Consider the following 26,367-nt stretch of genomic DNA (forward strand, 5'->3'; position numbering starts at 1 on the left):
AGCGAAATCTGAGTAAGTTGGATGGATTTCTATCAGTCGGTTTTCTGGTGTGGCATCGTGCTTTAGTTTGTTGTGCAAAATGTCATGATGAATGTGTAGGAGATATACAGGATCGCCTCTGATTATTTTTCACAATTGCTTGAGAATCGACAATTATCTCAAAATAAAGTTAAAAAGAAAATCACTGTACATAAAGTACACTGAAAATACAAAGAAAATTATGTACTTCCAGGATGTTTTTTCAAGGATGGCATAATACATTTAGAAGGCATGGAGTGTGTCCTACCCAGCAGTAGTAATGTTTGAGTGAGTGATGGCCACTAACTTGCCTTCTAAGGACCTGAGTCCAGTTAACCTCTAGACCCAGAAAACACCAAGTGCAGCTCGGAGCTTTGGGGCCAGCAGGGAACATGGAGGACAGCACATGCGTGCCCTGCTCCCTCCCCAGAACCCTCCTTCACTTCTTGTTTTCCTTATGCATTTCTATCTTTCTTTTAACTAAATACTGAACATATTTTTAATGAGTGTCATTACAGAGGGTATCCAGTTAACAGAATTCCAAAGTGACCAGCTGTGTAAACCTGGCTTCCGTTGGCAGATGTGTTTCAATAAGGCCCCAAGGTGGTTGTGATGACGTGGTCTCCAACTGGTATTTGGAGATTGTTGTTCTAGGGAATCCATGGAAAACAGTTTTCAAGTTACACTGTTTTGTTTATAAAATGTATTTTGGGGATAAATTACTTTAGATAAGTGTTTCAAAAAGATAGCGAAATCCTCTTTTCCTCCAGTTGATTCTGTGTATTCCAAATGGAAGGCGATCAGCAGACTATTGAAAAACTGATATTCAGGTTTTGCGAGAAGTCATGCAAGGGAGCTGTGACATAGAGGCCAGGCCTGGGAACGATGCATCTCATCATCATTTCAGCACAGCTGAATTTAAGCACTAAGTCCCACTAAATAAGATAACTTCAAAACTCTATAGTTAATCACAGAAGCACTCAGCCTGACTATCTATCAACAGTGAGGAAAAAAATGAAATTAAATGAAACCTTCCCCATCTACAGCACTGGTATCAAAATTGAGATAACTTTACAAGAGATTGTAATGCCATTCTTTGTATTATGAATTTGAAGTTTATAGAAGATGCTGGTGAAAGCTTTTTTTCCATCAAGAGAACATATATTGAAATCAATTTAAAATAATATAGCATCAGCAAACGAGGCCATTTCAGAATTAGCTTTTTAAAATAGATGTGTGTATAATGTAGCCAAAGGGATTTAGAACTCAGACAACTATAAGTTGCTGGATATTTAAGATAACTTTATACTTCAAAAGTATTCTTAGTGAAAAACAAAGAACCAGCTATTAGACTTCAGAGGTTTTCAGGCTTTTTATGTAAAAGTCTAAATTTTGAGGATTGAAATGAAAGTTGCCTTTTTCTTGTTGTAATACGTGTTGTACTTCGTAGGTCCCATTAAAGTGTATTACAGGGCTCCTTCTTCAAGTAACTTGTGACACAGATGAACAGTCCTGTATGAATGTTTGTAACAAAAGTCATTCCTGGAGAATTTAAAGCTCTTCAGCTAAGAGTGTCATTTAGAGGGAAAGGTTTTTCAGAATTTATTGGGCAGCATTTGGGGGAATATTTATGCAGCTTACCAAATCTAAATTCTCTTTCATGAATGCACTTTTGGACAGCATTAAAAAATGGACCATAAAATTAGGTCACACAAGCAAGAAATTCGGCTTTGACATCCATGTTTTACTACTTTCCATGGTATTTCTGCTGTGTTATAAATATCCTGGGCCATGCCACCAGCTGTGAGGAGGGCCTTCCTGACACCTGACTGACATAATGATTGTCACTGCAATCGCCAAAACAGAAAATGCAGTCATGACTATACTTTTCAGATCCTCCACCCCCCCGTTTTACATCTCATATACCGTATTAAACAAAATTTCTTAGTGCAAGGCTGAGACCTAAAGGCAAACTAATAAAAAAGACTTTCTCTGTCTGAAACTTTTCTTTTGGCCTGAATCTTAGCCCAACCATATGCTCCATGAAATTTAGAATTGTTTTGGAAAAAAGTAGACGAAATCAAAGCAGATAATATGAAACTGTGTAAATCAACGTATCCCCAAATCAAGTTTGTGTATTTTATATTGTCATAGTAGAAGTTTATATTCATACAGTTTTTTGTAGATTTTTATTTAGATGGGAACATTTTGTGTGTTTTTGGAGCGTGGCTGTATGAAGCTTTCCACTTTATTTCTAAGGCCAAAATACAGATGCAGAATAGAAATGAATGTAAGTTAGATGTCATCTTGATTTGATATAATCCATTGAAGTTTTTGTTACTTAGCCTAATGACGTGGTTACTAGATTCTTTCTTAAAGAGGTAATTTTGATTGATGACTAACAAACCCATTTTTAAATCTTGTGTTAGATAAGTTAAGGTCATAAATACCTGATGGAAGCTGTCGGTACACTTTTTAGTGTGAGTAATATTGTATTTTAAACCATCACACTGGTTGGCTGATTGTCTTTTCTACAAGAAATACTGAGTATTTATCACTCCAAGCTGTTCAGTGTTAGCAGGATTCATATCCAGAGCATATCTCTCTTCACTGTCCAGTCAAAATAATTCTTGATGTATTTACTTGGAATGTTCCAGATTAATTAGTATTCTTTCTTTAAAAAACATGGGATAGGTAAACATTTTCTTTTTCTAATATAAAAGAGTTCTATTATTGGCAAATCTTCTGTTAATCACATCTTTATTCCTTCCAACTTTTTCACAGTAGCTGTGCGAAATCTCTGTATTTATGTTCAAATTTGACTCTACAATTTCAAATCTACGTTAATTCTAGAGGTCCCCTAGACAATTCCTATCTATCCATTTTACAAATGTGGACTCCAAAGGAAGGAGCCTCTCCCTGTATTACCCACCTTCTTAGTCACAACATCTTGGAAGCCCCATCTAGTTTACTCATTGTATTGGGATTCTTCCAGAAAATATGAATAAGGAAAATCTATAGTTAATTTCTAAAACTTCTATGGCAAATCCTGTAATACTCCAAGGCTCTCTATAGTTAGTTTGGTATAGTACCAGAAGGATAATTAAGTCCTAGAATTGCAGCTGCTAAGTAGTAGAAGTTACTGATTATGGCTTTGCCCTTTTTCCCTCCCCATTGTCTGGCATATGCTAATGAATAGTAGTTAAATTTTTTGAAAACTGAGAAAAAGTAAAGCCAAAGACATTCATTTAACAAAGGTTAAGTTATTGACTCTTGGATTATTAGAGTTCTACTCATTTGGCTGACTCAGGGACCTGTTAGTGGAAGAAAAAGACTAGGATGTCTGCCATCATGTTAAAAGTTTGTGGGCTTCTTGGTGCTTAATCAAGATTTAAGTTTCTGTGATATTTGACATAAGTATTTACAGTGTGTTCAAGAATTCTTATATTCGAATTACTGTTAAATAAGCAAATGTGGGTTTATCTTCAAAAGTATTAAGGCATGGCAAACCTAAATCCATTCAAAAGGAATTTTAATTTAGTGGATTTAATCACTAAAAATTAGGAAGCACAGACTGAAAGGTTTCGTGTAGCATACACAAGGTAGATGTCACAAAGGACACACACACCCTTCCCCCTCCCCTGCCCACACGCACACTCATGATGAGATCTGGAGAAAGACGTGTCTGGGTCACCAGAGTCTAATCGAAGGGAATAGTTGAGGTAGTTTTTCAAGTATTTGGGTAAAAAAAAACCACACATTTACCTCAGATACTTGGACAATTGCCTCTGCTTTCCACTTGCTTTCGCCAAGAAAGTTCACCATAGAGACAGACCAAGATTCCGTCTCATCAGCCTTTGCAAGACCGAGACTGCCCCCCAGTGGCTGGACCATGACTGACCTGGTGCCATTGTCACGCATTGGATCCCCCCTCCCCCTCCCCCCAGCACTAAACTGCAGTGATGCACCTGCCAGTAGTGGAGCCTGCCCACAAATTAAGCGTTCTCCTTTCCATTGAGAATAAACAAATTAAAAGTCTCCTGGGGAGCAGATCTTCATAACTGTTCCATGCCAAAGCTGAGATAATGAGCTGAAATGCATCCTATTTATAATAAATACAGAATTTAGAAAATAGCTAGAGTGCTTCAAAGGTAGAATTTGTTAGTAGTTCTATTTTGTAAAAGCTCTAGTAAGACATAACAGCTTTCCCAATTCCTACTGAAGTTACAAAGTACATCCATGATTTGAAATGGTATTCCTCAGTGTAAGTTCAACACGCCTTGATGTAAATTCCAGGAAATTTCCAAATATATCAACAAAGTAATTCTTTCAGAATGAGTCAAACCTTTAAACTTTAAGATGGGTCTTGAAAATGATCTAGTCTAACACTGTATTTTACAAGTTCAAAAATTAAAATCTAACGATGTAAGGATAATAAACTGGTAAATACCACTGTAAAGCATGCACTGATGTAAATTTTCTTTTTCCTCACTGGAGAACTGTGAGAGAAGTTTCCTCAGAGGATTTCTTTTTGTTTTCTTCAGTTAATTGTTCCCAGCTTTCTTTGTCTTAGAGTGAAGCTGGTCAGCTCTTGGCAAACTGGAATTTTTTCATTCATTCCAGGAGAGAAAGCAGGAAAATTTCGGAGCTCAGTAGGCATGGCAATGCCTTCAGACACCCCACTCCGCGCCCCCTCGAGGCGCTCTGCGTCAGTGTTTATGTACCAGACAGAAATTCCAAATCCAGATGCTAATTATGTCAAATTAAAAAAGCAGAATAGATAATCCATGATAACCAGAAGTCTTTTTGAACATGAATAATGGTAATTCATTTTTTAAAAATTTCTATTTGTGTCAGCAAAATGCAATGTTTATAATTCCAGTCCTTAGGTTACAAAAAAACATATGTTATGAATATGAAACAAAAGGTAAAGATGTATAATTATCTAATTTAATGTATAATATCACATAATCAAATACAATTATAGTCTATATTATAATAAAATACATACTATGTATCATAAATAATATATTTGTTATATAATAATATGAATTGATTAAGGTCTTATTTATTTACCATGCACTATTTTAAGAGAAGAAAATTATTTTTATCTCCATATTACACATGAGGAAATTGACTCCCAGTGAGGCTAAGTTACTCACCCAAGGTCATTCAGCTACTAAGTAGGAAAGCGACATTTGAATTCGGGTAACAGACGTGACCCCCAGCTCACTGCTGTAAGGCCGTGGACGCAAATGCTCATTCCAATGTATCCAATGAGATAGAGTAATCAATGTGGAAAATTTTAATGTAGGCCTTTTTCTTTTTTTGGCAAGAAATGTTTATAGGAAGTCTGAGATGCAGATTTTGAAGTTTATTTTTGCCCATGATATATTTATAGTTAATCTAATAGCCAGGGAAAACTATAGTTTTTACAATATATTTTTTCAGCCAGCCAATGTCATACAATTATAATTACAGTAACAAAAGCAGTAAATAAATTATAGTAGATGTTTTTAAAGCTTGATTTTATAATATGCTCTTTGGCCTTAAAAATAGTTCATTCACAGTGTTTAAATATCTTAGATTATAATGTATGTCTCTGGGACTTTCATACAAATTTTATCATGTGATCCTAACAAAATTGCTGTGAGACAGTCATGCCAGGACTGGTGATCCCACTTCACAGGCAAAGGAAGTTCTAAAGATAAAAAGAAATACCCCTCAGCTTCACATCATAAAGCCAGAATGGGGCCAGATACTAGTGTTCCAAATTAAGTATATAACTTACTTTTCCTCGATATGTTCAACTTCTCACCAAATGTAAAAATCAGATCATATCATTTTTATTGCACATCTTTCACTGTTGGTGTATGTTTATTTTTTCAAATTACATGAGATCGCCCACCCGAAACACTCTGAGGCTCTGATAATTCAAAGTTAGAGAATAAAGTAAAATTTTAAGTTACTTGAAATTAGAATTTCATCATATCATCTCTTCTTGGTTCATTTTATTAAAAGAGAAGACCAAACACATTAGTTTGATTACTGAAAACCAGGAGAAGCCTTCATGGTGTGAAATCCCTTTTAAGAAAGGCAGTTTTCTTATGTAGGGTTTTTGTGAAACCTGCCATTTCAAGTCTCAGGAATGTGCAGTTCTTTCTTGACGGTACCTTTTGCAGACTGGCCTCCTGCCCACCACCACCTCCCTGCCATCGGCCCATCTCACCTGCCCAGCTCCCGGGAATTTGATGAAGTCACACATTTATTTAGGTTTCTGGTCCTTTCTGGTTCATATCCCATGGCTCCTCCAACTACCATCATCACTGGGATTGACTGACACATATTCAAAAAGAAAGGGAGAAACGTTGCAAAGGCTCAGTAGAAATTCTCTTGGTATATAAATATAAAAATGATTCCTCCTTGAAGGTGACTCTAGAGCCTGCACCTGTGTGGCAGAAGGCCCCGTGTATTCCCTGCGTTAGACTGAGGCCACCTCATCAGCTCAGCACGGCAGGGAGTTCTCAGTGTTTTCTCTGCTGTGGCACTTTTCCGTCTGCATTCGTGCTGAGCATAGGGTGCAGCCACACGTTATGACGGGAAAGTGCGGCTGCACCCTGTGCTCAGAAGGAATGCGGATTCCAGTGTAAATCCAAAAGCCTTCTAGGCTTTTCTAAAAAGTAAAACACTATGTTAATTTCTGTTTGCCCCAAATTCACCAGCAGTAATGGGCACTTTGGACACAGGAGGAGGTGAGGACGCTGGCCGCCGTCACGGTCATTTCCTAGGGCTGTGTTAGAGTGACAGCTCCTTGACTGGGAAACGCATGGGGTACAGCTGAGGGAGAGTCAGCATAGTGCAGGGTGACCTTGAGTTCACTTCATTTTTTGGAAAAAAAAAAGATGCAGAAATGTGTGAATTTTTAATATTACTAATAGGTAGCAAATAGCTTGTGACCCATCAGGGCATAGTTGTGCCTCCTGTGAGTGCCGCTGAACAGTCTAGGGTCTGTCACCCTGAAGAACACACTCGGCACCAGCTCCCTGCCGTCTCTGGCTCTCCCCAGCCAGAGCCCGAGCCTCCACACATTCCTTAGAATTCCTGTTCTCCTTGGTAAATGACTGTCGCCAGGGGACAGGAGTGCTTTAGAGTGGTCTGATTCCAATCATCAAACTAGCCTTAGTTGTGGGCAGGGGAAAGAGGTGGGTGATCATCCTGTACATTACATGATTTTCTGTAATAAAGCAGCTGAATTTGTACATTCATAGAGTCATTAAAAGACCCGCATAGTGCCCTGGAAATGGTGCGGCTTTTGGCGTTAGCAAACATATGGTACAAGTCCACCTCACCCATGAGTAACTTGTGGTCTCAGGCTAAGTCTAATCACTGCAAGCCTCAGATTCCATATTTATAAAAGAGAATAATAATTATTACTGTTCACTCATTGCCCATGATGACTTTCTGTGAATATTTTCCTTCACTTCCTTTGGCCATCAGTGTATAGGTAGACATAAAAAATAAATACCGTATTCCTCCAGACACAAGTTCCCATGTCCTCAAGCCCCAACCGCCAATTAATGTTTAGAATCACTGCTTAAATTCACCCTCAGGATTTTTTCCTTAGTGAGAAGTCTTCAAGGCATAAGCCTGTGTTTTAATAGGTAGACCTGTACTCTGTGGAGTGAAATCACAAAGAATCTAGGAGTTATGGGTTTTTTTGAGCGGGTGGGGGTGTGGATACAGTTAAATTCCTGTTCTTTAGAAATTCAGTCGCTGTTACCAGAGGAAGAGAGGTTTGACCACTGCGCCGGGATCACACATTGGTTGTTTGTTATTTCAATTTACCCTTGAAGGACGCCAGGCAAATCCCCAAAGTACACCACTTCCTGCCCCTGGCGAGGCGTCCACACTACCCCTTCAGCCTTGATCTTTCCTCTTGCAGGTAAAAACAGAAAAGATGGAGAGAAAAACATGATGGATCCTTTTCTCCCCGTCTGTGCCAGCCTGCCTCCGGCCTGGTGATCGCTGACACCATTTGTGTGAAAGCTTTTTTTTTTTTTTTTTAACATACTATACTAGATTTTACTAATTCACTCAATCTTGTAGCTTCTGCAGTTTTTCCCCTCCATTTAGTTCCTAGAGAATATTTTTCCTTTTGAAACATCTAAACATATTTCGAACAGGAAAATATTTAAATCTATGATTAGACAGCTTCACTAATATCTGAGAATTGGCCCATGGACTAACCTCGTATGTCACATAATGGCCAAGTGAAGTTTTGTGTTTTCATGCCCTGTTTTTCTTTGGAGTTATATATCTTAGAAATTAGCTCATTATCAGAAAAAATAATGAAGAACTGGTGAATTATAATTCAGGAGTTTTGCCAATGAATGAATTGTTTGATTTGCCCAGGCAGGTTAAGAACCACGGGGTCAGATTCACTAATGAGCCCCTGGATTGGGGCATCAGCTAAGGGACGTTGTTCCAGTGGCCTTTCGTATCCTGGTGCATTATGTTCTTTGGCAAGAGAACATGAAAGCAGCGATAGGTAACTGAAGACTGCCCTTGGCTCTGTAGGGTTTTGGAACAGTTTCTGGGGTTAGGAAGCGAAAATGGATTGCCCGTGGAGACGATTGGCATCTCAGTAGCAGGATTTAAGTGCAGATGACTAAGCCATTCACAGAATGCATGCATATTTAATTTTATTAACTCCTTTCATCGGCCTTTTTAGATCTTTTGGGAGGAAGGTTGAAACTTTTATTGGAAGGACTTGGGCTAAAGTGAAGGATTAGAATTGAAGTATGTGTAATTCTTCCTAGAATTGTTTAGATTTTTTTTTAAGGCAAGTTCCTTTTCAGAGTGAGTACTTCTTTTTCTGGAGTTGCCACGGTTTCTTGTTGTTTGTGTTTGACAAGTTATTTTTGATTTAATGCTTTTTCATGTGCCTTTCTTTTTTATTGTTCTATTTTTATGGAAGTATGATTGATAAGCAAGGTTGTGTTGGTTTCAAATATACAGCACAGTGGTCCAACGGCCACCATGTCATACCCCCTCCAGCGCAGGCGCTGTCAACATAGAAGGGTGTCACAGAATCAGCGACTGTATTCTCCACACTGGGCTGCCATCCCCATGACCAGCTTATATTATGATTGAGAATTTTTGTGCACATTTACCCCCTTGCCCTCCCTTCCTCCCTACCCAGCCCCTCTCCCATGGCAACCACCAGTGAATTGCTTAAATTTCATTGTTCAAAAATACTTTTCTTTATTCCATTTGGTCAAAGAGACATGCTTAAAATTCTTGTTTCTACACAAGAAATAGTTTTGCTCTTCTCACACAGGTTTCTGTTTAGGGCTGGGCTATTGTATGGACTTCTCCTTAGTGACTCCAACTCCGTCTGTGTTTGGAAGAACTCTCAGGAATGCTTTGAGGGGTGTGGAATGACTCAGATACACCTGCAGTTTTCTTTTCAAAGTAATCTACTAATCGTCTTAAAGGAGTAAATTTCTCTGGCTCAGTTTATAACCATCTTTTTTATTTTTATTTTTTATTTTCTTGACTCAATTACTGTCACAGAAAGAACTCTCTTAGAATACAGATGACAGATCCAGGTTAATTTCTATTTAAAATTAGATACTTAAAATTAGCTCGAGATCCTCCTGTATCTATAAACATCACCATGGAGATAATGTGGATGGATCACCATTGTGGACATCTTCTCACACAGTCTGTAATTGGGAGTGTACCACCAGGAGTAGATGGGAATATAGTTTTGAAAATAAAGAATAAAAATTAAAAGGAAACCACATGACAAGTGTGACTGGTACCAGAAAAGGAGGACTATTCTTGTTTATATAAACTGTTTATATAATCCAGCGGAGGAGTTAGACAGTCATTTACTTTGCTTTAGCCTCATTCCCATTTCTAAGGGTGATCTAAGTTCACTTTTATCAATGTTGAAGGTTAAAAACTACCATAGTCCTATTAAATGGTAAAGATATTTAAAACTCTTTTTCATCTTGATACAGCTTTAAACATTGACAAGACCCCATACATTGATTTATGTTTCATACCATTAAAGTAGGGCCATTGCATTAACTAATTTTCAGAGTACATTCAAACCTGTAGTAATAGAAGGACTTTACTTGACGTATTTTGGTAAAGAAGCAGCCACTTGCCTTAATATAACTGATATTTTTTCAGCAATGTTATTTTAAGATCAGTTTATTTTAAAAGAGATGATGTCTTGTTTGGAAAAGTTTTTTGTTTCCTTAACATTCAAACTTTTTAATTAAAATTTGTTATTTTGGTAAAAATAAACAGTGAACCACAGACTGTCAGTATGTGGTGCTTTGCTTTAACTACGTCTGGGGAGTTACAGGTGAAACAAGAATGACACCGGAAGTCTTGCCTGCCTACGTGAGTTCTGAAACAGCACGGTTTACATTAAATGGGGTGAGGAGTGGAGTCCCGAGGTGATCAGTAAGTTTCTGGGTCCAGTTGTTGAAATGCTAGTCGGTGTTTAAGAAGAAGAAAGTGATGCTACAGTGTAGTCACAGCTACTGTGCATCCTCTTTAATTCTACAGGGTCCCAGTTTCACATCTTCTGTCCCATTTGACTTAGGAAATGGGCCTCCATTACTGACTGAGAAAACATGGCCAGCTTACAATGTGTGAATACTCACTTTGAAAGTATTTTTTCCGGCTATTTTTCCTCAAATGTCTCAACTCTTCTTGGTTGACAGTGACTACATTCCTAAAGAAGATGACAGAACTGATAAATAATTGTACTTTTTCTGCTCATTTTCCCTCGATTACTTAACATATCATTTAAAAAAGCATCTGTATTTTATTCATACGTAAAATTTTTTTTCCCCAAAGATGCTAGTAAAATTCAGGAAAGATTAACAAGTGCTTTTATGTGATTAAAAAAGACTGGGGGTTTACTCAGTCTTATTTGTAAGTGGCTGATATGGGTATCTTTATCTGACTTAACAGATCAGGCAAAGACTTAAAAGCTATTGTTAATATATTTCAGTTTTTGTCATTTTTTTTCCCAAAATACGTACTTGTGCCCAAGTAAGTCACATTCACCCCAACAAGAAAGATCACTAAAGGAAAGCAGTCAATGCCAGTTTTTTTTAAGACATAAGCGCAGGTCTACTATGTTGGACTTTGTAAATACCCTTGATGCCTTGTTAGCACCAGGAACGCAAGAAATACACAAGTTAGAATTGTCAACAGAAGCATATTATATTTGTTTGCTTATTGTGGAAGTTACATTAGTTACTGATTGATGACATTGGTACACAGTAGTGGTTTATTTAATAAATATTAATCAATGAAAATAGATCCCATTGGGGAAAAATATTTATTTCATCTTTACTTTTTTTCCATTTCTCTTTCTGTGTTTATTTCCTAATGAGTGTAGCATATGAGAATAGCAGCTCTGGGCATAATTTACTTTGTGGAGAGAGTTCACGGAGCATTGTCAGCCAGTAATCTCCGAGAGCGCTACTTAAAGCCAGAGGGAAAGAACAAGATTAGGAGGGAGGGTAGTGCAAGTGGGAAAGGAAGAGCAGGCCTAGGGGCCGCCGCTGCCTGAAGACGCGCAGGGGGTTGGCTCAAGAGACTCAGTGGCTGGACACTATGATTTTGAATAGGAAAAAAAAAGGTGGAAAGATCAACACTGAAGTCTGTACTGTTAATTTTGTAAAAGGAGAAGTTGGTCAGCCGCATAGGCCTAACACAGTTCATTATGTCTATTCTTAATGACACCTGTCAGCATTTGGCAGCATCAGGAAACCGTAGTAGCACCACTGTCTTCCCGATAGGATTTATGGGCTTAATAAAGTGCACCCAGGAACTCCAGGGCGTGGGGTGGCAGTGGTGATGAGCAAGTGGAACAGGTGAGGCAGAATAAACACGTTTATCCCCTTCCCCAGATCTCTTTTTCTTTCTCTCCTCACTTTCTTCCTTTTCCAGCTCCCTAAGTATTTAGTGGTAGTGAGAAGAGTTGATAGAAAGCCTTTCCAAGGACTTGTCAGAGAAATATTCCCATATCCCCCCAACCCAAAGACAGATTTTTAATGATAAAAGAAAGAAAATTGAAGACTTAAATAATTCGTCATTTAATTTAATGTATCTAGGCATTTAAAATGCAGGTCAAATTCCAAAGACCTTTCTATCAATTTCTGTGTTTCACTGTAATTGCATTTGCTAAAGAACATTCTTAGGAATCATTATCTATCTGCCTGAGGCCCACCTAAGAAACTGGAAAGAGATCAGCAAAGCAATAAAATAAGCTGCATGTAACAGTCCACTTGCTTGCATTTTCCCTGGCTTCCCTTGCAGATTCCCTGGATTTCTCGAGGGTATTTCCAAAGCAGTGGGATCTTAGAAAGAAGGAGGCGGGAGAGTTGGAAAACGAGAAATGAAGGAACATACTTCCTGGAGTAGGAATTCTGTATTGCATTGCTTAAGAATTAGAAGGGTGGCCAGTTCCTAAATGTTTTCCTTTGTGCCAAGAAACAAGTATTTGCATTATTTTATTTTTTACCATAACACTTTTCTCCCCATTCTGAACAGAAAAATTGAACAAGTAATACCAGCTGCACTGCTTTGAAAATGTTCCTCCGGGAGACAGTACAGGGCTGGCCTGACCCACAGGCCGTCGGGTCTGTCGCCTGAGTGCCCCTCTTCCATTTGCTGCGTCCTGACGCCTTGGTGCGTGCTGAGGGCTTGCATTCCGATGTTCCCCCACCTCCGTTGAATGTACCAGAAAACACTTTATTTTTAAGTGAAAACAAGTGGTAAATTTAAAATCTGGAAAGCGAGTTCTTACCAATTATTGTTAATGAATACTAATAATCGCTCCTGCCAGCTAGCTCAGATGCACAGAAAGGTCTTACAGCGAAAGTACTGTGATGAGCTAAAGTTTACTGAGAGCTTTCTGTGCACCAGGACCACCACTATTCTTCAGAGATGTTCTTTCAACCCTAAACAAAAATCCTATGTGATCCATTTTTATTACTCCTATTTTACAGATGAGAAAATGGACGCTTAGTAAATTTAAGAAATGTGCCCAAGGTAAATCAGGGCATAGAATTTAAAGGCAAACCTATTTTAACTCTAAAATCTATGCTCGTGAATAATATGTTTTCTCTTGGGTATTTTCTGGGAGATCTTTGTAGTCAGTTACTAGATGAAAAAGCCCATTCCACACGTTGGTGTGGAACTACATACATCTTTTCCTCTGTGGGACCAACGCTTCACATCAGGTTACCGAGAATTACCTCACCAGCGTTTGAGGATGTCAACCAGACTTTCCCACTTGCCCTCTGCTTTGCCGCCTCATGATTGTCTAGTATTTCAAAGCAAGTAGGAGAATGGAGACTGATTTGTGGATGACCGTTATTTTTACAGAACATAACGCATTTATCAATTGTAATAAAATCATTTATGTATTGACCAAGTATTTACTAAGAACACACTCTTGGTCAGGCATGTATCAGAGGAAAAAATTAACAAATGCAAAGTTTGGTTCAACAGTGCTTTTCTTCAACAAATGGATGGCTGAGTAAAATTATGCATATAGAGTCCCCCAAAATACCCTAGTAATAACACGACTTTAATCTGACCTTTTAAATTATTATCCATTTGCCACACCAAGAACTTCAGAGGATAAAAGCAGAGAAATAATTTACATTTTAATGTTTAAAGGCTAACTGGTGTCAGTTTTGTCTTATATTTCCCTTACCATTTTCCTAATGCCTTACTTTATGCTCAGAAAAAGTATCTGAATGCATGACTTTCTCTTCCTTTTAAAAATTATTTCTTTTATTTTTCATTCTATCTTTAAAATTTTAGTACTCTGAAATATTGCATTCAGTAATTGACTTGAGGTGGTGCTTTAAATGAAATAATGAACTTCCTGGTTCTGATAAAGCATGTGTGCTATATTTCATTGTGGTTCTTACACATGAAAAATGTGATATGTTCTTTCTGAGTTGCCAAATGTGTTCTTTATTATTTGCCTATTTTCAGTTATTTGGGGTGTTTTTGTTCCTTTTAACATAAAAAAATATAAGTATGCGATTACAGATTATTCACCTTTACTTTTTATTACATAATTCCAAGTAATAAAATTTAACATGTTCAATAGGATGTGTCTTGTGTTCTTTTAGTATTAGTAATAATACGTTGGTGTGGAACTACATACATCTTTTCCTCTGTGGGACCAATCACAGGAGACTGGTGAAGGATTGGGGTACTGTCTGTATGTCTCCAAAGAGCAAAGCCTACATGGAGAAATAAAACCATGTGGGCTAAGTATCAGATTTGATAAACAAATAGGAGGCTAAAAGATAAAAACAAATTCCTTATTTATTACTCTATTCAAGACGAAAAAGTAAAGGTGCCAGTTTATCGAAGTTGTTGTTTAGTATATTCAATATTCATAATTCACTCGGGAATGGACCCCTTTCTGATACCAAGAAAACCAGTGATGGTGTTTTCTGAAATGTCTACTCTAGGATCTGTTGACAGACAGCCTTCTTTAGCATCTTAAGTGATGGTGCCACTCTACCATTTAAAGGACTCTGTTTTCTTTTTTAAAAACATTGTGAATAAAAATTAAATATTTTGTATGTTGTTATCATGGCATTTACTGATTTCAAATACAGATATTTGTTTGCTGGTCCATTTCAGCCTTTTCAGGGACAAAGAGCTCTTTGAAACCAAAAATAAATGTCTCCTTTATCCTGTCATTTTTTACCACCCAGCACATGGCTCTCAGTTTAGAAGATGAATAATATTGGTACTAGTTATGAAGCACCCATGAAAACATATTTTTAACATTGTTGTGTGTTCTGCAGTAATAATTCTTCTGTACCATGACTCTTGAATATAATTTGATGTCTCAGAGCATTGCTCGTATATCTCTGAGTTGACAATTGTTTACTGCATTTTATATAAGTATAAACATTTTTTAATATTATTTATTCCTTCTACTGTAATTAATATCTGTATTACCCAAAATGATACATACAATCATTCTTTGAAATTCTACTCCAAGTAGATAAATTGCCTGTAACTTTAAGGGTTATAAAAAAGTATTTGTTCCATTCTGGGGAGGCACAATGACACATTGGTTAATTATTCTCATAACTGGACTGAAATTGTGCTACCATCTCTGATTCATGCATTTAGCAAGGATTCATTAAATCACACTCTACTACAATCTGTATTAGATCCCAATTGATGCCAATTGCATTTTACCTTGCAACGGTTATCGTTTGTATCCTGAATAATAATGCCATTTTAAATGATAGCATTTATCTCCTTTCATAATAAGAAACACCATGAAATCCTTTAGTGAAAAGCATAAATACTATTATCACTTACAGTTTATGTTTAAAAAGAATGTAGCATGCTGATTATAGCATATAAATGCTCTTTAGGTTAATTGCAAGGAGGACAGTTTCTGTATTCTAATGTGAGCTTAATGCACTAGTTGGGATTCATTGATTCATTAACCAAATTTTCATTCTAGGTCCTCCAGGCCCTCCAGGTGGTCTGCGAATAGAAGACATTAGGGCCACTTCGGTGGCACTTACTTGGAGCCGTGGTTCAGACAATCACAGTCCCATATCTAAGTACACCATCCAGACCAAGACGGTCCTTTCAGATGACTGGAAAGATGCAAAGACGGGTGAGTTATATTGGTCTGATTAATTTGTACATAGTTTCAAATGAATTCTTTTAGCAAAAACAAAAACCGGGACATTTAAAAAAATGTCCTATCTACCCTGAAATGCTTTTTTATTTAGTTTTCTTTTTTTTTTTTGGCATCCCAGTGCCTTGGTAGAGAAGAAAATTACAGGAACCTAAACATTTTTAAACTATAGGGGAAAAAGCATATCTGAACCTATAATGGGAAAGCAAAAGAGAGTCCCCCTGATTTCCTTATTTAAGCTATATGGAACTCTAAGATTTATTAGGAAAATCTTTTTATATCAAATGGCATCTATAGATTATTATTTATGACTTTTTTCCCCCAATTAGATAGGTATTGTAGTTTTGTGTTTTTTAAAAGCCACGTTGATCAGAAATATTAACTTAAGCACCCAAGTCTTACTACCATAACCCTTTACGTTCCCAGGATGATCTTGCCTGCTTTGAAGTTCTTCAAAACATATTTTTGAAAAGGTTTTGGATCTTAACGTTTTTCCTTTCTAATATTAAGATTTCTAAAACTTGATCAGAAAAAAATAGGAGTAAAGTAGGTACTTTCTCTTGCCTGTGACTATTACTGTGGCCATTTGTCATGACTAGTCAACAACCTCACACATCATCAGCTTATCTTCTCCTGTAACATCAAAGAACAGAGAGGATACTTTTGATAAAATAACCTCTTCATGTTTATCATTTTTGCCATTATTTTTGAACAAACTTGTAGTTGCCAGAATTTTTTTTTAATATGCATAATGAAGAGACACAGAAATATGTACTCAGTTGTCACCAAAGGGGAGGAAAGAAGACAAAAGTGAATAAAATGTTTTTCCTTCTTAAATATGAAAATGAATTAGGCCCAGCCTATCCCAAACCTGCTCTAATTTTAATTTTACTTAACATAATTGAATTTTTTGTATTGCTCTCTGAAGGGCTTTGATTTTGATTTATATTTTTTGATAGTTTCTTCCTATTTTTGACACATGAACCAGATATAAACTTGAAGCCTGATACAAGGGTTTAGGATATTTTTTAGTATTCGATGAGTCTCCACAAAGCATATAAAGTTCAAATGAATTAAAAACAGGGAAAGCATTTCTATGGCATTGTGCTTGTGAGTATAAGAATTATAAATATAATTGTCAAAATCAGATTATCTGAAAATAATTTTTTTTAAATCTAGGTGTTTGATAAACCTAAAGTGCAGGCTGTTGCTACTTCTCTAAAGAGAATGCAAATGGATAATAATGATGAAACTATAGCTAATACTAGATATCTAGTTAAACGGACACTCATTATATATCCTGGAGAACAAAGTGAAATAAACATGGTTAATATTTGATTTAGTTTTGAAAAAAAGAATAATAAGTATAATGATTTCCATTAATTATGTGTGCTTACCATGCAGCTCAATTGAAATATACATCTCATAATAAAAACAAAAAAACAACAACATGATTCCACTAGAAAGGAAGTTCCATGAGGGTGAAGACTTTGTTTTATTCACTGTTCTACTCCTAGCACCTAAGTCAGGGCCCAAGGTGCTCATTCCTTAAGCACGTATGAGGGATATGTGCTGTTTATAATACGGCACACACCGCTCTGCAGAACGGTGAGAACTGAGAGGTCCCCCAGTACAACACTGCTTGGGGAAGCCCCAAGGATACAGACTTAGAATACCCCCTCAGTAAAGCCGTGCATGTAAGAAGTAGGCATAACTCGCAACACAATGGCTAACGTCTCTCATTTCGGAGAAAGTGTGTCTGGAATTAAAAGGGGCTCTTCCATCCGGCCTGCTGCTTCCCCCCAGATCCAGGCAGGACTTCTCACCCACGTCACATCACGAGACTAGGACTCTTGATGGTCGTGGTTCTGGAGGCCACACACCCGAAACCTCAGTGCTGTCAGGGCTGCGCCGCCTCCAGGGCCCTCGGGAACAGGCCAGGCCTTGCTCCTTCCGGCCTCCGTGGCGCCAGTGGCCATGTCCCTTCATGTTCCGCCTCTGTGGTCACATGGCCTTCTCTTCTGTGTGTCTTTCTCTTCAAGGGCACTTATCATGGAGTTTGGGGCCCACCTAGATAATCCAGAATGATCTTATCCTTAACATAATCCCTGCCTTAAACTTTAAAAGGTCTACAAAGAACTTTTTTCCAGATAAGGTCACGTCCACGGGCTCTGACGGTTTGGGAATAGACATCTTTCTGGCACCACCATTCAGCCCAAGACAGCTTCTCCTTCAACAGGAGGCTTGAGTAACGGAAAGGTCTCTGGACGGGGAGAAGGGCCACCCTGCCCAGTGTCACAGTCGCTCCCTGGTAATAAATCCCTCACTACCCATACATGACGGCAGTGACGGGCCAGCTGGGTCGCTGCCTCGGAAACCTCTGGAGTCCACCTTCAGGACGCAGCTCCTTGCTGCTCCAGGTGCTGCCCAGGGTCTAGCATGGCCATGACCTGGGGGCTGCTTAGAAACACAGACTCTCAGGCTTCCCACCCCTGACTTCCTAGGAGGTGATTCGTACACATATATCCCCCTTCGCAGTTTATTTATTAATGACTTCTCCGCTTACCCCCTTGAACTTAACACTTTGGCATGCCTCGTTTTTATTCTTATTCCAGCTCAATGGAATATTTGCAATTTTCTCACAATAGTGAAATAAGAATGGGGAATTATGGAAGTGATGTTGCTCAACTGATATTCTCTCTCTAATGGTCATTTTCTCTAGATCCCCCAATTATCGAGGGAAACATGGAGGCGGCAAGAGCGGTGGATTTAATCCCGTGGATGGAGTATGAGTTCCGTGTGGTGGCGACCAACACGCTGGGCGCAGGAGAGCCCAGCATTCCGTCCAACAGGATCAAAACAGATGGTGCCGGTACGTAGAAGCAGCTTCTTGAAATTTAGGTGCCGCCCTGGTACACAGCTCAGTGTGTTGGGAGACTAACGCTGAGAAGTAAAGGATCCACCTGAAAAATGTGTGTCTATGTATTCCACCTAGGAGTGTGTATTCTGTGTCAGTTCAGTGAAAAATCAAAAAAGAAAATAGGAAGTGTAAGAATATTTTTACGTAATTCATGACGGGGGCAAGGTGGCTAGAAACCAGTACCTGTATCAGCAGAGAGCACTTAAATGAGGTTAGTAGTCAGAATACAGACTTGCATGTAAATTCCGAACGTCAGTCAGGCAGGTTGTTGACTCACGGAGGCTCCATGGAGAAGGTTCACAGGTTTGCGTGTCTCTCAAAGTCAGAACTGAACGGCCGCGTGGGTGGGGGGTGTGGGCAGGGGGCAGGAGGCGAGCGAGGGGCAAAGGGAACGTGACGAGGACTTCCTGTTTCTGTACCACTTGGGGAGTCGTAGCATCTCTGAGGAAGAGTTCTAATGTATTGTTCTCTGAGGATTAGGTGTCACTTTAAATGTTCTTTTATTACAGCCCAGCCTTCACTGTTCTTCCAGTTTAGGTCTACATTTTTATGTTAAATACCAATTCCACTTAAATAGTCTTAAATACAACAAGTACTCCACTCTGTTTTCCCTTTTGCCCTGAATTGCTACACAAAAATACTGTTCTGATTCTGATAATATCTCTTTTTTATTACTCCCTGTCTATGGAAAAGAAAATGTTTTGTAGGCTATCTGAATGTGTTTATCTTTGCTCTGCCTTGCTAAGCTTCAGTGCTTTATTTGGGGGGAAGATTTTTAGGTAGCTGACAGACTGACATTAAAATTCTGCTGTGGTAGTTTAAGATCACTTATCCACATTTCTGGCTACCTCAATTCGTGGTCTAACTTCTAAAGGGAATTATGAATTTAAGGTCTTCAGTTTTTCAAGCCAACTTACTCACAGGACTGCCATCCAGAAGCTGTCTCTGAAAGTTCCATGTAATTTCATGTAATTTTCCAAATAAAAGTGACAATTTGGTAGTAAAGGAAGAAAATAAAACTCTAAAATACTGATCTGTGCTGAGTATTTTTGCATGTATTTCAGTTAATCCTCATAGTAATATTTTGAGTGTGCATTAATGGGAAGACTCAAATACACACTAGTTTACCTAAGTTACTATGTATGAACAATATATCATTTATCTCAGAAAATGATTGCTTTAGTATATATATGCTGATGATCTGGACAGAAATACGAGGAGATCTTAGGTTTTAGTACGTCAAAGTAAAAGTGAGTAAACTAAACATGTTTTTAAAAACAACCAAAAAATTGTCTCAGAGAGAGATTCAGTTTGATTCTTTCATACCTGAATCTGTGAATATAATTTATGTTTAATGTAATATTTGGGAGATAGGATACATTTTGATGTGCTCACTACAGATGGTTTGTACGTAACTGAAGACTTTTCAACCTCGGTGTCTTCTTACCTTTAGAAATGCTGGAAAAAACTTGCTTCAGAGTGTTATCAGACCAAAAATTTTGGGAAGATTGTTACTTTCAACCAACAGTTCTTTGGCATCACCTTCTTTAGCATCACCTCTTACAGTATGTTTGCTCAAATGATATTTTGTTAAGGAATTAAGTCTGTCTCTAGTGTGCTTAGAAAATAACTTCCTTTAAAAGCCTTCACAGCCAAAACAAAGAAACAAACCTATTGAAGTGGTAACAGTCTTATTCACAATGCCAGGTACAGCCCTAGAGCGAGATGATGAAATGACTTATTCCTTCCAGTTGTGAAAAAATAAATCCCGTAACCTCTAAACATTGATTCATCTTCATAAGAAAATATTTTAGGGTCTTTTATTAATCAGCTGTCATGGCTTCCGTCATTGATGCACTTACGTATGCTATCAGACACAGTGCTGACCTTTCTACTCGCACTGCTCCACTTAGTTCCCACGACAGCTTCGTGAAATCGGGTTTATTCTTCCTATTTTGCAGCCAGGGAAGTTAATATTACACCCAGATAATGTAAAGCAGAGCTGAGATTCAAATTCAGGGATTTCTAGTTCTAGAAGCTTCTTCCCCAGCCCACTTCCAGGGAGGGCAGTATTGAAGCTCCGGGTCCCCGATCCCCCAGGAGACTCAAAGCTCCGTGTTAGTGGCCTATTACTTCATCTCTCCGAGCCTCAGTTTTCTCATCTCCAAATGGAAATTATTTCTCTTATGAGATTATTTTTATGATTGCAAAAAAAGTAAGGAAAGCAGTTAGTACCATCTAGTCCATAATACTTGCTGAAGAAAAATTTTTATGCTTTTAATGCTCGTTTTTAAACTTTATAAGAAACTATTGTCTACTCAGTAATTGATCCCCTCCTTTGACAATTTATTCACATTTTTGAATAGCATAATAGAGTATCATATAATTTTATAATTTTAATCATCTCAAAGGAATAATTTCGCATATTTAGTATAATAAAATTCAACACACTTTCTCTTCTTTTCTTTTTATCTTGTTCTTTAAAAATGAATATGCATAAAGTTGAACATACACATTTTTCATCCTTACAAAAAAATAAAAACAGTTTCTAAAATAAGGCGATGTTTGTCTTGTCATGTACCATCATAACAACCGTCTAAGAGATGCCAGCATATGTTATGTGGGATAAAGGCTGGTGCCCATTTGATGGGAAGGCTGCTCCTGAGCCTCATTAGGCTGATTGAAAACCACAACATTATCTAATGCAGCACAGGCCTTATCTGTCCAATTACTTAATGTTAGGATTGCAGTGCACGGTGGGAGATCCAAACAAGTGCATTATAAAATAGATGGTCCCAGGAGAAGAATTAGGGGATGTGCTTGTAATTCAAGGTAACCCATTTGATTTTGACTGTAAGAAAGAGATAACAGCACATCCTTCAAAGTGATGAGTCACATAAGACACCCTGGTAGCTAATAGCTCTGCAGGTGCCATTGTGAGTCAAGATCCTAAAATGGTGCATTCAGGTTTGTTTTGACAGCTTTGGCATTTATTTACCATTTATCAACCAAAGAAAGAAAGAGAAAAATGAACAAAACACCAGAATCAACTCTGTCACACCATATAGAGCTTTAATTTCATTTCTACTGAAGCTATTTTGCTCTTTCATTTATTTTTATTTATTTTATTTTTTAGATACGTTTGATAAAAGAGAGGAATGGTACTAAGATATTTTGTAACTGGTGAAGTACTACGTCAAAGTTGGTTGCTGTCATTAGTAATGCAAGTAATAATAATTTAAAAGTAGCAAAAAGTATGGATGTTGAAGCCTTCAGGAGACCTGAGTTAAAGTTGCAGCTTCTTCACATGTAAGCAGGGTGACCTTCACTGTGTGACCCTAACGGGCTTCTCTCCCAGACTCATTTGCCTTTCCTGTAAAAAGAGGAGAATGCTACTTCTCCATGGACTTATTTGAAAGCACTAATCTGAGTATCCAATCAGGTGCAATATATAAAAGTCATTTTTAAGTTCTAGATAGTCTTTTATTAAGCTGGGCTTCATTCATTCATTCAGCAAACTCTTATGAACATTAAGTCAAATTTTTAATATGTAACACATTGAATTAAGACTCGTTGTACATGGTTGTACATTCTTCTGCTCCATTAAAGAGGACATCTTCAGGACTGGGATCAGGTTTTATTCACATTCCTATCTTTAGTGCTTTACACAGCACACTGTCCATAGTTGGTGCTCACCATTATTTGTGAAGAAAAAGAAAGTAAGAAGAGGAACACAGCCATTCTGACCGTGGGAAAATAGCAGAGGACGATGAGCAGAGAAGCAGTGATCAAAGTGGCAGTGATATTTGCATAGTATGATTTAGAAAAAAATCCATTTACCAAACATAATTTGCATTGCCTGGAAACAAGGTTAGTGTATGTATCAGATGCTTATGCTGTTAACACACTGGGAGAGGTAAAACAGGAAGTGTTAATTCTCTTACTGTAAACATGCCGTCCATGATTGGTTTGGGTTCTTCATCATAAGTTATTGTGATTATTTCAGTTTGCAGCATTCTTTTCTGCCAGACCAGACATTTCCCCCAGATGATTTACAGATTATCATCCACTGAGCAGTTAACACATTTACTCTGCTGTCCACCACCTAAATTTCCTGTTTGAGAACAAGGCCTAGATTAATAAATAAACCTATAATTTCAGCCTGATAAGATCCTAAGACATTAGTGTGATTGTGAACTTTCTGAACTATCTCAGATCCTAAATCTTTTTTGTCTACTATGGAAAGAACATCAGTTTAACATGATAGATACACCAGGAGTGTTAGCAGTCTGCTCCACCATCAGAGCAGATCAGAGTTGCAAAAACTACTCTCATTTGAGCACCCAAGTATCATACAGTTCATTTGATCTTATTAACAGCTTTTCAGAAAAACTATGTATTTAAAGATAGAATAAAAACAAATGTGAGACTTTAATCCCTTTAATTTTTCTAGACTCCAGAGCATTACTTACATACCACTTTGAATCTATTGCTAAAAATTTTGTTTTAAATCACAATGAAAAGTTGATGCAAATTAAAGTGAGACGTTACATTCATGGTAACCTTTATTTCTATAAAATTGGCAATATAAGTTAAAACAATAATTAAGAACTCAGTTGTCAGCATGTTTTGAATCAAGAATCTATCTTCATATACTCCATGATTTTCATAATTTAGGATTTGTTACCAGTCAATTATACATTGTTAAGTAAAACCCTAAAGCCCAATGAGGTATTTATATGAACATTTTTTAATCATTAAAATCTAAAAGTAAAATTGGCAGTGTTAGTTTCTTTGTATAGGGAAGAATAGTCATGGCATTGGCTTTTCTTGTGAAAAAAGCTTTTAGATCCAGAACTGAAATAACTGATTAAGCACCACTCTTAATAACATCACTAGGGAATCACAGGCTGAAATCGTGGCAAAAGGACAAGTGAAAAAATAACTCACTATTTTAACGTTTCACAGTAAAATTATAAATATTGTTTATTCGTGATTGATTCCATAATTCTGTATTTTTCCTAAATATTGGCTTAAATTCTTTCTAATGATTTATAGTTAAAAGAAAGTCTAGTTTGTTCCCTGTTAAATGCCCTGGAGCTTCAAGTTAAATAGGCTTCCTTGTGCTTAGGGCGACTTACTTCCCTGGGAGAAGTACTTGTCCAGATCCTCCTGTTCCTGCAGGGGCTGAATGCAAATACAGGCAGCGAGGTGCCCAGGCTCACGTCGGAGATTAGGCTGTATGTCAGTGCCACCTGTGCAAACGCTGTAACGTCTGCAACTGAACACTTAAAGCTAAATGGAGGAAAATAAATAAGCAATTAACTCAAGTAAGGTATAAAACACTCCATTAACAGATAGTTACCTTTCTTTCTGTGCCTCTGTCTTTTTTCAGCATCATGATCTCAATGGATGTTCCTGGAAGAGCAAATCAATCTTGTTTTACTTATTTGAAGGGTGTTTAAAAAGCTTAAAATAAACATTATGAAATGGAAAAAATATTCAATCTAACAACATAAACATACTCCATTTTTAGCTCTGTTCATAATGAAAAAGAAAACACTAAAATGCTTCAGCAAGTAATACTTCTCCTGATGAAGGCAGTATTTAATTCAACAGATTGCAATATAATAAATTATTCTAGAGTTATTTTTGGAATTACTTGCCTGTGACCACAGTGCTCATGCTTAGAGTCAAACACACAAAATTTGATTTATTCATTGATTATAAGACAACATGCTCTTTGTTTCCCTATAGCATGTAGAGTTTTAACTTCATGAGTTATGGGATTTAAAGGACTTCCAGGAGTTATTTTAAATATCCCAGCTTTCGATGTGCATTTTATCTAGTGCTACAAGTACCTCTTAGCACTCCTGTGCCCTCCATTTTATTTCTAGCACTCATATGTTGACAGCTGAATAGTAAAATAAAATCTTTCCAACCTTTTTTCAAAAGATTTCAATAAAATATTTCATATCAATGTCATACTCAGGAATGGGAATCATACAGTTTTACGGACATAAAGAAAAACATACACTTCTGTTTCTGTGCAATTAATGCACAAACCTTCAACAAAGAATTTACGTGGCTAATGGGAAGTTTTGAAGTGTTTTAAAGATCTTTAAGTCACAATTGCTTGTTAGCATCTGCAGTTCCGTAAAACACTTCGCTCTCAGCACTCTGAGGAAGGCTGACTCTCCTTTTGGAGGGATTTGTGGACTCGGAAGAACTGGCACTTCATCTGTTCTTCAAAATGTTAACAGGTCTGGGAATGATTTCTCCCGGGGCCGCAGCAGTTTTGTGTAGAAACACAGGCTTCATCCATGTAGCCGGGCAGCTGGTCTCTGAGTACCTCGAGTGCGGGACCTTTGCAACTCCAGCTAGATGCAGATCCAGTAAGATCCACCATACAAATCCCAAAAGATCCAGTGTCTACCCTGAAGGCCTTTCAAGGAGAAAGAATAACAGAAAAGAACAAAGAAGAGGCCATCAGACTTGGAAATTAGAGGCAATTTTCAGATTTTAGAGAGAGTGATTTTTGAGTGAGTGATATGAAGAAATAGAAAACAGATTATGGATTATTAAAAAATGATAACAGAAGTACATAAAAAGCACAAAAAGAGTGGAGTACACAAATAGTCATGTATCAGTTCTTTGTAGCTCAGTGGCTAGAAAGGGTTTGATGGTTTGGCGAGTAAAAGAAAGACAGTCTTATTACAGGATGATTTTTAAGGGTGGAGAGACAGGAGAATGAAATCTCTCCAGTAGAAAGACTGAAAACAGAAGGATGATGTAGGGGATAGGAACCGGAGAGAGTTAGAGTCACTGGTGGGCATGGTTCCCGGAGAGATTGAGGGATTGGAGGTGAGAGCCCAAGAAACAGTATTAGATTTCTCATATTTCCAGATATTTGGGGGAAACATTATCCAGTGGTAATGCACAATCACCGTTTAAGTTGTTCGTAGATTGAAGCATAAAATTCACAGTACAGTAAATTGTTAGACGATCATAGGGTTCAAAAGAAAGAGCTGTAAAATGTTTTCCCAACAAAGTAGATCTAATCCTTCAAAATCATATTAAATGAAAGGACACGAGGGAAAAAAAGATGGGGGAGGCAAATTTGCTTTGCTACCCTTTGTTGAAGAAAACCTGGCACATTTCCTACGGCACTGAATCAGTTTTTATCTTGGCAGTACAACAGATTATGTACTAACAGCTACTAGGAGGTATTGCTATTATCATCGAGTGGGTCATGTGTGTAGCTCGTCTTTCTTAGGGAAAGGAAAAATGTATGGCTTCTGTAGTGAAAAACAACTGTAATAACATCAAACAAAAATGACATAGCCTCTATTTTTTGTTGTCTGTTTGTTTCAGCACCTAATGTGGCTCCTTCAGATGTAGGAGGTGGGGGCGGAAGCAACCGGGAGCTGACCATAACGTGGGTGGTAAGTACCAAGGCCGCTGCTGTCGCCGCCTGTTTGACCTGCACTCAATCTCAAATCCATTTTGTTTCCTTAAGAAATTAAAAAACAATGCACAGGGTGAACTGCTTTTGTTTGTTTGTTTTTATTTTAAATAAATTTTATTTTAAAAACTTTCTAATGGACAGTTAAGGAAATTACCAACAATTAGAAAAAAAATTGTGACCTCACCAAACAGATTTCAATGTAGATTTTGTCTCCATTAAGTGACT

The 26,367-nt window shown here is 37.6% G+C and overlaps 1 protein-coding gene across 4 annotated transcripts in view; it reads left to right on the forward strand.

Moving 5' to 3' along the window:
• Positions 1-26,367, forward strand: part of CNTN1 (contactin 1) — a 263,071-nt gene that overhangs the window by 204,109 nt on the left and 32,595 nt on the right. For 3 of the 4 annotated variants that reach the window (XM_057491253.1, XM_057491252.1, XM_057491251.1), the window contains 3 exons: positions 15,572-15,730; positions 18,477-18,626; positions 26,049-26,119. In XM_057491253.1, coding sequence (XP_057347236.1) covers positions 15,572-15,730; positions 18,477-18,626; positions 26,049-26,119 — 380 coding nt within the window. Of the gene's footprint in view, positions 1-7,960; positions 9,715-15,571; positions 15,731-18,476; positions 18,627-26,048; positions 26,120-26,367 lie in introns of those variants that run through there. The other variant, XM_036889464.2, reaches the window with a different exon arrangement.

This window comes from Manis pentadactyla, chromosome 14, assembly GCF_030020395.1.
Source record: "Manis pentadactyla isolate mManPen7 chromosome 14, mManPen7.hap1, whole genome shotgun sequence".
In the NCBI taxonomy this organism is placed as follows: Eukaryota; Metazoa; Chordata; class Mammalia; order Pholidota; family Manidae; genus Manis; species Manis pentadactyla.